This window comes from Acipenser ruthenus, chromosome 1 (genome assembly GCF_902713425.1).
Source record: "Acipenser ruthenus chromosome 1, fAciRut3.2 maternal haplotype, whole genome shotgun sequence".
Taxonomy (NCBI): Eukaryota; Metazoa; Chordata; class Actinopteri; order Acipenseriformes; family Acipenseridae; genus Acipenser; species Acipenser ruthenus.
Window position 1 is genome coordinate 98,212,873 of NC_081189.1, and position 13,836 is coordinate 98,226,708.

At 36.4% G+C, this 13,836-nt stretch overlaps 1 protein-coding gene across 7 annotated transcripts in view; it reads right to left on the reverse strand.

The window, feature by feature from the left end:
- Positions 1–439: 439 nt before the first annotated feature.
- The window catches only part of LOC117421176 (amyloid beta precursor protein binding family B member 2-like), a 128,682-nt gene continuing 115,285 nt past the window's right edge, over positions 440–13,836 (reverse strand). For 4 of the 7 annotated variants that reach the window (XM_059032641.1, XM_059032642.1, XM_059032644.1 and 1 more), the window contains 6 exons: positions 13,315–13,395; positions 10,874–11,029; positions 7,523–7,570; positions 5,758–5,873; positions 4,621–4,800; positions 440–3,221 (listed from right to left, as the gene is read on the reverse strand). In XM_059032641.1, coding sequence (XP_058888624.1) covers positions 3,051–3,221; positions 4,621–4,800; positions 5,758–5,873; positions 7,523–7,570; positions 10,874–11,029; positions 13,315–13,395 — 752 coding nt within the window. In that variant the 3' untranslated portion in view covers positions 440–3,050. The remainder of the gene's footprint in view (positions 3,222–4,620; positions 4,801–5,757; positions 5,874–7,522; positions 7,571–10,873; positions 11,030–13,314; positions 13,396–13,836) is intronic. The other 3 variants (XM_059032643.1, XM_059032645.1, XM_034035235.3) reach the window with 3 other exon arrangements.

The window sequence follows — 13,836 nt, forward strand, 5'->3', positions numbered from 1 at the left end:
TGAATTTGGCCATCTGCTTAAATCTCAGTGGATTTACTAGTTCCTAATGATGCTCAATGTTTCACAAGACAGAAATTCAAATTTGACTAAATGTTTCTACTTTTGCTCCAGTGCAAAATTAGAGCCACTTACAGTAAATAAGTACAGTAAGGAAACACTACATTTTCTTTCTAATTTCAAACCTAGCCATTACTGGCTGTTGGATTAAATCTTGTAAATGATGGTAGAAATTGATGATGTGGTTGAATTCTTCACTTCTATCTTCACATTATATGTTTCTTCAATAAATTAGTCAGTCATACCTGAAAACATCCAACTGCATAAACCCATAATCAACATATTAAGCCAAGCCTGTTGAAAAAAATTGTCAACTACAATCAAAAACTGTAGATAAGCTTTGAACATGCATATGAACAAACTGATTGCAGTGAGACAAGGCTGTATTTTTATATGCAGTTTATTCTCACAACAGATTACATTTATATGGTGTAAAATTAGTGAACAGCAGAAGAAAACAAACTTGTTTACTGTAAATCAGCTGCATAAAACTAACAAGCATTTTGACTTTGACGAATTAGAGAAGAGTTGGCCAGAACCAAAAATACAGCAGAAGTAAGTGATGTGTATTCACAACAGGCCATAACACTACAAAGTACTGCACTTGGGTAAATTCTTGTGATGTGCATGTTTACCAGAGCTGCTTCAGATACCGCATTTGTTTCAGATTTAGACATGTCCACCTTCATTCGGACTCAGCATTACACAATTGGAACAGTCTAGCTCTCCCATCAAAAAAGCAGCAGTCACGCTGAAAATAACCTGCTGGAAGCTACTTCTCTCAATCGGCTTTAAAAGTTAAAGATCAGAGAGCATCTCCCCCCCAATCCCTACCCCCTCAGCCCAGAAATTAAAATGAGAACCAAAACTACTACAGTATCAACAAGCATTGAATGCTTAGTCAACTCAACTGTACAACACACTCACACACAGACATACGCACATATCCTTGGGGTACAAATCCCTTCATGCGTTTTTTTTTTCTTTACTGTACAACATTATAAAACAGTAAGGACAGCATTACCATCCTCAGAAGCAACATGGCTTTAATTGATCAAATGCAATATTCAGCTGCACTGCCACATATCTGATAAATATACTGGAATCTTTAGCATATTTTCACAACTAGAAGAGAACAAATGTTTCCATTTTGCTACAGGATTATTTGTCCAGCCTGCTATACAGCAAAGCTTTGGCTCATTCTTTCAGATATGTGTGAATAATCCTTTATTAATCTGCATTGTCATCTTGACAAATAATTACAATCGAGTAATTAGTGCTGGCTACAGTGTGTGAGAGAGAGAGAGAATACAGTATACATAATACCTCAACATAATAAAAACCTGGTATACTTCAACATAAAAAAGAATAAATAAAAAATATATATTTCACATAATTTTTTTAAATTGTCACGGGACATGCAAGGCAAAGTGACATCTGCTTTGAGAACAGCTACATATAAAGACTGCATAGATAATGCTTGGGTAGCTGTAGTCTCAGTGCAACTAATTGGGCTAAACACAGTAAATAAATCTACAACCCTGACATCTAAGCATTACACTTTGTCCATAGCAGAGTAAAGTATTTGACAAAGATGTTTCAAGGCTTTCCAAAAAATGTAAATAAAAATTGCTTATAAACCAATGTATGTATGCAAATCTGGTTTTACAAACAGAACAAATTCATATGTTCTCAAACTTTCAACTTCCTTTATAAAAGAAAAAAAATGGTGCTTTGTTCGCATCTTGAACCTGCCCAATAGAGCAGCTGACATTTGCTCAGAAAGAATTAAAAGCTTTACACAAATTCAAATATGTGCTGGATATATATACATGTTTATATAGATAGTCCTGATATTAATAAGATAGTGACTGACACTATGAACGCTGCAGTTTAATTTGTTACCGGACTACAAGGTTTTGATCATCACTTATAAGAAGCCATTCTTGCCACAATGTCACCTTGGTAAAGTTAAGCAAGGGAGCAAAACTGCTTGGAGGCAAAACAAAAATAATAACTGATATGGTATTTTAACGCAGTGTAGTGAAAGACAAGATACACATACAATTCATACATTTCTGGCATTTCTATCATTTCATCACCCCTCCCCTCCTACAGGGTTCTTTGCAAATGCTTATCTATCTTCATATACATTTAATGCTAATATTTTCAATTTATAGAAATGTGCACACAGGTTTGGCACCCCCCCCCCCCCCCCTCCCCTCCCCACCCACAACTAGAAACACATTTTACAATCACCTAAGAAGTACTGCAACAAAGTTAGGCAAAGTGGCGTCAACTGACACTAGATCTACCAGCAGTGAATTTACAACATCTATGGAATGTGTGTCAAACAGCATCTTCAAACAGTGTACAACTTCCACTCCACAGCACATACCCGACAAAACGATTCAAACCATAAAGATCTTCAGAGCCTAACATAATGCATAGAACATAAAAAGAAAAACAAGTAAAACAACCTTGTTTTTAAATGCAGATCATGGATAGGAAAGCTTCAGGACGAGCTGCATGTGAACAGCAATGACACAATAACACCAAGCAATATTTACTATCTATTCCAGTGTCGTGACAGAGAAAAGTGCTCTGGTAAAGTATATCTGTATTTCAGGTGGGTAACTAGTCCGATGGAAGCAATATTACTGAACATTCGGAGAAGTATGTCGATCCAAAGAACTCGATCCCACCACAGAAAAAAAGAGAAATAAAAGTCCAGCTGTTGGTCTTTAATTTAGTGATGACAGCAACAAAAATAAAAGAAAGTATTCATGCATCTCTTCACATCACATCATGACGGCTAGAATGTTAGAACATGCTTGTTGTACACTTAATAAGATAGAACACTGGAGACAAAGAGGCGGCGACAAATGGAAGGAAGGCTGAATACCAGCGTGTTCCTGTGTAGTTACGGAATCCTCAAACTGGTACTGTTCAATTGAGTCCCAACGAATCCTTCCAGGCTGGGCTTTACATTTCTATTGTGGCAGCTCTGCTACGGGTCTCTTCTGTTTCAAAGTGTCAATAAGGGACAACACTCCTCGTTTCACGCTGGTTGTGACACGTCTGGTCACAGAGTCTGTTGGAGGACTGGCAGAGCGGGCTTTCTGTGAAGGAGGTCGGGCGACTAAACACTTCTGGTACCGCAACTGCAAGGGAAAGAAAAACAAAACCTATTGAACATTCTGACTTCTCCGTCAATCAACGCGCCTCCTAGCTACAGGGTTCGAACAGAGTTGGCAGAATGGCACCCACATTCAGTGCTGAAAGTCCAGTTTCTAAAACTGTTGTTGGAACCCAACTCAGCAGTGTGAAAAGTTGTGTCTGTGTGATTCTGTTGACTAGATTTAGGAACACATCAGTACTGTGTCAAGGACCAGCTCACCTACTTTGTGTTACCCTCTCAGTATGCCATGTGGATTCTATTCTCAATCCAATTTCTCTACTTAACCTTTGCTCCCAGAATTAAAGAACCCACAACAATTCAAAAGGAAAGGAGAGGCACTGATGTTCATGCTTATGCACAATATATCCATAAACAGCTTACATCCCATTCACAGCTATATTTAGTGTTATATATTTATTGTTGTAGAATACAAGTCAGCATTGCCTGTCTCAAGCCACTTCACAAGCAGGAAATGGGCCAGTAAAAACAACCTGTGGACACGTGTGGGGTTAGTGAACTAAAACACTGAACAGAGCTGTGCTTTTCACTGTAAACTCATAAACAGGCTCCATGGAGCAGCAAGGCCTGCTGGCTGGAACATCTCAACTCCCAATGCAATCTCAGCCATGATACAATATTTACATTGAGAAAGATATATCTGGAAGATCAACAATATTAATAGCAACTGATCAATATCCTGAATCAAAATGATGTACAATACACTGTGGTGCACAAATTACAGCCCAGGAGATAAAACTCAAAAATGACTTATTTGCTTTACAGTGCCTCGTAATTGGTTTCTACGGCAGTTCTCTCATTCAATACCCTTAACTATGCCAAGAAGAAACCTTTAGGAGCAATACTTTGTGTGATTTACTGTGATTCACAGACAACATCAATACTTGCTATTTGCCATTTACAGGTTATTGGTCCTTGCCTGGTCTTGATCTCTTTTAAACATGTTCTTCCACTGAAGAGATGTTTTAATGTTCAATACAGACTTCATGACACCAAGCCATAAGGACAAAAGACATTAAATGACTAAACCCATTTTTCCTTTTAGAGCTATTTGTCTCAATGTTAAAATAAAACTATTCCGAACAAACTGTGTGCTACCAAGGAATAAAATGCATATCCTCATTCCTAACAGTCAAGTGTGATGAATATTAGTATGGGCATGTGTTATCACAAGTTGAGGTCATGGTGACCTACTTATAATTAGCTCTGGCTTGTGATTACTGCGTCTCTCTCAAAGGAATTGCTTGTCACTACTTGTATAGTTGCAGTAGCTGATAGAAACATATTTATACATTAGATCCACTAATACACAATCTCTCGGTAGGGAAGAGTGGCTAATGTATGCAGTTCCTGAACTAACTTACCATACAAGCTGCCTGTACAGCCTCAGACACATCCCCAGCATTGGGCTCACACCAGAAAACATGGGACTCAAAATGCTGGTTTCCTGAATCCATGATGAAAGCAAAAGTGTGGATATCTCTTCCGACTCCCATGAAGGAAAGAAAGCGCACTCGACACTCCACCAGTACCTCATCTTCCTTCTGTTGGTTTAAGAGGTATAAAGTACAGTTACTGTTTTATATTTCATGATACAGTGAAGCTTCTACTTAAGCCCCTACATAATAGAAGTTGACAGTCTCTGCAGGCAGGCAACCAAACCATGTGACCCGTATCTATAAAACATTACACCCACAGGGCATGAGCTCACATTTAGTCTTCAAAGAATGTGTACAGAGTAATTGCACCAACCCGCTTATGCTCACTTCATACCCTTAAAATGCATTATGGTGTTTCAGACCACTGTTATGAAAGACATAATACTGTTTAACAAGTCAAAAACATCAATGCACTTTAAAGAAAATCTGTGTTGAGATAGATTTGAGTTAAAATCAACTGCCATGTCCATTTATCTTTTTTGAGCACAGCAAATTAAAACTAACATCAGTAAGCAGAATTAATAAGGAATAAGTTGGACGGTTTGCAGTTGTGCAGATATCTAAACTTACATCTACTTTCATGTATCAGAATGCTGAACAAGAACTCATCTGAGTTTTCTACAAACCAGGCTTCCCCAAAAACAAAACAGAAGCAACATACTTTATTATATGAATGATAAGTGGCATATCTGCCATTCATTGGAATTACAAATTAAAATAACACAACGCTGTACAGTACAGACAAACGTCACAATAGCGATTCCATAGTGACTCATTCGGCTGAGGTCAAACTCAGAAAGAATCACATCACTGTCTTAAAATGTAGGAACTTATAAAAGGAAAGAGCAAAACACTTGATATAGTAGCAATAACTACATGCAATCTACTGTGCGTGGAGACATTCACTATGAAAACCATTACCTCCACAGTGCTTATCTGTTCTAACATGTAGGCATAGGTTGTTAGGGTTACTCAAATATATTATATTAAAATAAAGGTCAAGGCACTGTCATCTTGAATGTTACAAGTCAAAAAACTGACGGCACCAATTCTCTGGCTTACCTTTTCCTTGATCACTGTAACTGTAGCATCAGCCACATTTAAAATGACTGGCATCCAGTCTTCTTTGCCGGAGGCAGACACCAGGCTGTCTATGGCACCATTCAGTATATCCATGCCTAAGGGATTGAGAAAATACACTTAGACAAGTGGGTGCCAGCTAATGTGTCTTTCTCTATTGTGAAACATACTCATAATGTAGGCAACCCACAGCAACTGTGGGATGATTTCACAGAATACAAGTTATGTTCACATTTTTCCTTTGAGAAAATGAGTGACCTACAATTCTAGAATATATTACTTATTTGCTGATTTTGTAAAGGATTGTTTGTAATAACTGCAATAAAATAAACATATTTTAATGAATTACGTAAAAGGACAGGTTGTATAACAACTTAAATAAATAGTATTTATAAGTAGGTAAAATTAAAGGAATTCTAAATATACAGGTCGTAACTTCATCAAACCAAAACTGAATAATGGCTTTTTTAATGTCCGTTACAGTCATTAAGGGGTCTTAGATATTTCTAGACAATTTGATGTAATTCAGATTTAATATATTTTTTTAGACTGAGTGTAGCGTCATGCCGTACTACTATATTTAAATGCACAGCATTAGAAGATTTCACATTGATGCCACAGCTCCACAAAGACACCTACTCTAAAATACACAACCACCACCAGACAAATGACATACGAAACAGTTTAACAGGACGATGACAAACCAAAAAAAATCTTATTAAAACACTGTCACAGCTTTATGTTTGTTTGTTTTTTTCAAATGCACTGTGATTTAAAAGTAACACCGATCAACAATACATTTTGAGACTGGCTTCTTGTCTTCTTTCACTATGTTACTTTCCATTGTGTTCACACAGCAGGAAGCCGTGCTGCATCTTTCTGCATTGATACAATTGAAGATCACTGAACATCTAAATGTTACTGGCTTAGTAAGCACCTCTTCATACCAGGAATAAAGTCAGGAGATAGGACTTCAATTAATTAACAATTATTTTGGAATTTCAGTTATGCATTAGAACCTGTTGGCTAAACATTGGTCCAGGGCATTGGCTCAGGGTGTAGGGATGTACCAAATAAGACTTGTATCCTGTTTTTGCATTCCCAACATCGTTCTCTTATCACTTCACTTATTTGCAAGAAGCATACTGTATATTTCGCAAAATAGTTTTGACATCAAAATTGATTATTGTTCAGTAAGTCATAGTAGGTGATTTCTTTCTACATTCATTCAAGCTCGTTCTGATATTTTCTTGTGTCAAGAATTTGGCATCCAATTACATGCCAGTGTAAATTAAATTAAATAAGATCTCGAATGAATGCTTTATGAATGTAAATAATTTTGATTTGGGTAGTTTTTTTGCCTTGTTTCCATTTGGAGCAGTTTGCTTTTGGTACTGCTCATTTTCCATATACGTGTCTCAGGTCCGACATGAGTTCTGAATGTCAATCCAGAGGAGGTGAAAAAGGAATGGCCCTCTGACATAACTGAATAAACAAATGCGTTCAAATATGTTTAGAAGAAAATAATACGTGTTTATTGATCATTTTTTTAACTTCCTCAGTAACCTAAGGCTTGTATTCCTTATAACCTGGACCAGTTACTGCAGTCTATATGGAAAACCAGCACAAAAAAAAGCAAACCCATAAAAACTGAACCGTAGCTTGCCCCCCCACCTTCTCCCAAATGGAAAAGAGGCAATTGTTTACTTCCATAGTTTTCTTTTCAAAATCACGAAGAGACACTTACTGTTAAGAGTTAGCAATTGCATTTTCTGGGAGTTGTTGCCCCCAGGCCCTTTATTAAAAACAAAATACACATTTTAGAAAACACCAAGAGTAATAATATTGACTTTACTGACACTAACAACATGCATCCCAGGTTGTGGCTTCCAAATTCAAGTAGTCTTTCATTTTTTTTTCTATTAGGCAAATGGCCCTGTTGAGTATACTCCTGTCAAAATAGGAAGCTTCAAAGACAGGTTTAATTGCTACCAATATTCTTGGCAGCGGACACAGTAACATGAATGGCAGTGTGATCCAGTTAATTACCTTGTGTTGATCCTTCTGGGTAGAACTAAGTGTCATTCCCTGAATGGGGATGTTCTTGGACAGTTTATTAGATAAACCCCAACTACATACACAATTCAAGTTAGGTAGTTAACATCACATCATCCGTTCTGTTTTACACTAATCTTGGGGTTGATTCAGTTGCCTTAAACAGTGGTGTATCTAAATACAGCTGTTTAAAATCATTCATTCATATATATATATATATATATATATATATATATATATATATATATATATATATATATATATATATACAGTGCCTTGCAAAAGTATTCAGACCCCTGACCAATTCTCTCATATTACTGAATTACAAATGGTACATTGAAATTTCGTTCTGTTTGATATTTTATTTTAAAACACTGAAACTCAAAATCAATTATTGTAAGGTGACATTGGTTTTATGTTGGGAAATATTTTTAAGAAAAATAAAAAACTGAAATATCTTGCTTGCATAAGTATTCAACCCCTGTGCTGTGGAAGCTCCCAGTTTACACCGATGAAAGAAATTGCCCTAACGAGGACACAATTACCTTACCATTGGCCTCCACCTGTGAACCATTAAAGTTGCTGTCACATTTTCTGGATAAAAACCCCACTGTTGAAGGATCATTGGTCAGGCTGTGAATCTGAAGGAAAATGAAGACCAAAGAGCATTCTACAGAAGTTAGAGATAAAGTAATACAAATGCATAGATTAGGGAAAGGGTACAAAATAATATCCAAGTGTTTGGATATCCCAGTGAGCACAGTTGGATCAATAATCAGGAAGTGGAAGCTGCATCACACCACCCAGGCACTGCCAAGAAAAGGCTGTCCCTCAAAACTCAGTGCTCAAACAAGAAGGAGACTTGTGAGAGAAGCCACAGAGAGGCCAACAATCACTTTGAAGGAGCTACAGAGTTCAGTGGCTGGGAGTGGAGTAATGGTGCACTAGTCAACCATATCAGGAGCTCTGCATAACACTGGCCTGTATGGAAGGGTGGCAAGAAAGAAGCCGTTACTCAAAAAGTACCATCTGAAAGCACGTCTGGAGTTTGCCAGAAAGCATGAGAGTGACCCAGCTGCGATGTGGGAAAAGGTTTTGTGGTCAGATGAGACCAAGATAGAGCTTTTTGGCCAAAACTCAAAGCGCTATGTGTGGCGCAAACCTAACACTGCCCATGCCTCAAGACAGACCATCCCTACAGTGAAGTATGGTGGTGGCAGCATCATGCTGTGGGGATGCTTCTCATCAGCAGGGACTGGGCATCTTGTTAAAATTGAAGGAAGAATGGATGGAGCAAAATACAGGGAAATACTGCAAGAGAACCTGCTTCAGTCCGCTAAAAAACTGAAGCTTAGGAGGAAATTCACCTTTCAGCAGGACAATGATCCCAAGCACAAGGCCAAAGCAACATTGGAGTGGCTCAAGAACAAAAAGGTGAATGTCCTACAGTGGCCCAGTCAAAGTCCTGATCTCAATCCCATTGAGAATCTGTGGCACTATTTGAAAATTGCGGTCCACAAGCGTCGTCCAACCAACCTGAACAACCTGGAGCAAATCTGCCAAGAAGAATGGGCCAAAATCACTCCGACACTGTGTGCAAAGCTGGTACATACTTACCCCAAAAGACTTAAAGCTGTTATTGCAGCAAAAGGTGGCTCTACCAAATATTAATGTGTGGGGGTTGAATACTTATGCAAGCAAGATATTTCAGTTTTTTATTTTTCTTAAAAATATTTCCCAACATAAAACCAATTTCACCTTACAATAATTGATTTTGAGTTTCTGTGTTTTAAAATAAAATATCAAACAGAACGAAATTTCAATGTACCATTTGTAATTCAGTAATATGAGAGAATTGGTCAGGGGTCTGAATACTTTTGCAAGGCACTGTATATATTAGGGGTGAGACGATACACCAAGGTCACGATACGATACGTATCACTATACACAAGCCATGATACGACACGTACCGTGATACTAATGAAAAACTCATCTCTACTTGACAGACTTGAAAATAATTACAATTTCCATTCTGTAGACACAGATTCAGTTCAAAACAAATTATATTTATTCCCCACAAAGTAATAAACCACTAGTTTAAATTTAAAGACAAAGTATGTCAACTAGAGTTCCTGGGATATCCATTTTAGCTGAATTAACCAAATCTCCTTACTGCATTGCTGAGAAAGGAAAAAAAAAAAAGTACAAACATTTGTTCTTTAGAAAAATCTAAATCTCAAGTTTTTCAGCATTAAGTTGTGATGTATAATCAATAACAATTTAAATAAATATTTTTAAAAAGTACATCAGCATTTTTGCTTGCACCATACTTAACTAACTCAATATATTATTATTACTATACTTTTTATCACTAAGTATTTGTATTTTTAAAGGTTGGGTATATTAGTTTATTTTGTATACTATTCTACACTGCGGTTTTTGAATGTGGTTAGAAATAATTTAAATTATTAGATTAAAATGAATGATAAAATTAATATTAAATAAGTCATTTTCATCAGGCTTGACACATTTCTTTAAATAAAGTAACCAAATCAAAGTTTAAGGATTATACAACCAAATAACATTATTTGGGCGCACTGAAAGGTGAACAAATACAAAATAACACTCATTAGAAATGTAAAAATATGATATGTTTAGTCATCTATAATAAAATAGCTTTACAGGAAACACATTCTTTCCACAAAAAAAGTTAAGTCAGATACATGTCAAGATTCTTCTAGCCTATCCTCCCTCGCAAATGGTATACTGTATCGGTTAAAAATCTTTCTTCGCCATCAGCCCGGGTGGCTGTGGGCGGTGACGAACTGCCCGAGCGATGCCAAATGACATAAAATTCGATGCTAATTCAGCATCTGCCTGCCGCAGCTGGGCACTTCGAACTGCCCGGGCATTACGGCAACTGCCCGATTTCGGCATCGTTCCATAACATTATATATATATATATATATATATATATATATATATATATATATATATATACACACACAATGAATACAAAAACTAGTAACTTTAGTAAAATTACAGTCATAGCAGCGAGTTTCTGCTCGCTTACTGATTCCTCTCTGGCCACAACACACAAGGAAGGCTGTCTCCGCCTCCTCTATACTCCCATTGGCCAGAATCACAGCTGTCTCAACTCCCATTGGCCAGGCAGCGTTTCTGCAGCCCGTTCTGAAGCCTTTAGTACAGTGTCAGTATTCCCCCAATGGAATTCAGAAAAAAAAACAAAAAACATTGTTATTTGGGCAGATTATTATTATTATTATTATTATTATTATTATTATTATTATTATTATTATCTAAATTTCGTTTTACTTTTCATTACTGTTAAGTCATTTATTTCACGTTTTTGTCCACGTCAGTTTTCATTAACGATTATAATCCTAAATTAAATAAAATTAAATTAAAATGAAGAACTTGCCATTGTTTCCTCTACTCCCTCTTAAATTCCAGGAGGCCTCTGGTCGGCTCATTGCACAATGTTTTATGTCTAGGATCAAGTGGAGTTTACGTTCAAACAACCAAGACCTTTCCTTTCATGATTTACAGTTTAATAAACGTGGCATATTAGCTACTCATTTCATATATATTTTTCATATATATATATATAAGCGAGGGTGGCGTTATAGTGAGGGTCAACTAAATAAATAAATAAATAAATTATTAATAATAATAATAATAATAATAATAATAATAATAATAATAATAATAATAATAATAATAATAATAATAATAAAACACACACACACACTTCTATGTTTGCAATAAATGCAAACATTTTATTTTTTAGTTATACAATTACAGTAACTTTTGAGGAACAGTTTATAGTTAAAAGAAAGAAATAAATAAATAAACAAACACTCATTTAGTGTAAAATCACCCAAACAACAATTCCATAAAAACAAAAAAAACGATTTTTCATTTTTTTAACTGCACTGGTCATTTGAATGTTACTGTTTGTGGCACGACTGTAAGCCTGCTGAATACTATCCCCCATTGAATGATGTCATCTATTTATTTCACAAAGCAATTTAAGCTCAACAGCATTCTTTAAGCGTTAAAAAAAAAAAAACGTTGAATATGTAATGTACATGCAAACATAAAAAAAAAAAAAAAACTATTCTGCTGTTTACAAAACTGATGCTTTAGTTTAAGTCAGCCTTCATTTGTGCAAAACTTGCACGTAAACAAACAAACCTCTTACCGTACTTTTTTTTTTTTTTAAACATGTACTGTGGTTTATAAAAGTCACTTATTTTAGACTGCGTCAAGCCTTTTTCAGGTTAAACAAATCAACCTGTTCCATCAAGGTAAGCCATTTGTTTTTATCCATTAGAATGTCTCCGATTGTCCTTCGATTAACAGTATATGCCTCACTTAGGCAAGAAAACATTTGCGATGTCTTTCTAACTTGCTTTCTTATTTTCAGACTGACTGCAAGTAATACGGTACTTGATCAAGTGCAATGACGTGTACATCCAGTAAAGTTGTTTTTGAATTTGATCACATCTCTTGTGATTATGCACGTACATAGTGTATACAGTATAATCTTCAGTCCGCAACGACTCCCAGTAGAAAGAAGCAAGTCGTGCAGTTTACATGTGAGTAGACATGGCAGGAAAAATCAGGTATTTTTTGGTTCCCTGTTAGTGAAAATTTGTTTTAATAAAGTGAATACACATTCATTGAATACATACCGAGTACAGCTGTGTTACTGTTTGATATGCATGTAGAGGGAGGGGGATTGTGTAGCGGCACGGTGGGGGGGTGGGTATTGCAGAGCTTTGTGTCTCTGCTTGGTGAAAAACTGTGAGATTTGCATCGCAACTGAAAATAAGCCACACACACTTAAATACAGTGGTAGTCCTGACAGTAAAATACTGTACTGTAAAGTCATTTTAATTCAAAGGCCATTACAATTAACACCGCACAGCAGTTAAACTAGGCACCCTCACGAGACAATCGCTTCTCAAGTATACTGTAGTGAAAAAAAAAGGATTCTGCAGCCTTGAGTAAACATAATCGTGATCATATAACAAGCTGCTTACACATGAGGACTTGTTTTGATTGTTTTGATGTGTTGTCCTAGGTGATTCAGCATCTTTGATATTGGTATACTGTATTTAAACTGCTGATGTGCGGAGGCACACTTTTGCTAATTGTAATCATATCGGCCTGCTTTTAAGAATGAACTGCTTATAAGAATCAAATCATCCAGGACGGATGTGATTCTTATAAACGGAGTGCACTGTGTAATATATATCTCCATTTTTATTTCCAGCATTTTAGTTTAACTTTTGTTAACATTTTTACCCCCCCGGCCTTCCCGTATCCCATTAACTTCTGTATGACTATTGAAGCAACAATACTCCATACCACAAAGGACTGGGACTAAAAAACAAATAAAATTATCTTCACAATGCCCTGCTATTGAGAGAAGGAATCTAGATAACATCCCCTTACCAATAGGTTTGGCCACAGGTAACATTCCCAGGTAGAGCACATGGAACTTCTGCACCAGCTCTGTCTTTGGTGTAGGGAAATCTGCCAAAACACAACGTATCAGCTCTCAATTTACTGCCAATCAGTGCTCACTGACTACGTGGCTTTAGTCTATGAAACCAGGACATGAAACAAACGGTTGACAGTTGAATGCAGTGTACAGTAAAATTGCAATGACAGACTATAACTATTTGCAATGACAATGTTGATTACAGTATAGAGGCATAGTATTGTTCAGTGCCAAGTACTTAAGTGCTGATGCCATTTTAATCCACTTTTATGTACAACTGTGGCATCTACAAAATAACTGCTTTTTACACATACCCTTCTGTTTACTATTAAACACATTTGAAAAAAGAATATTCCCTTATTTCAATTTTGCTTCCAGTGCTATAAAAGACTGCACATACCAATATGGTATTTGTATTCTCAGACACAGTAAGAAGATCTCAGAGAGATGTTAGTGGCAGGTTTCAAGAGGGA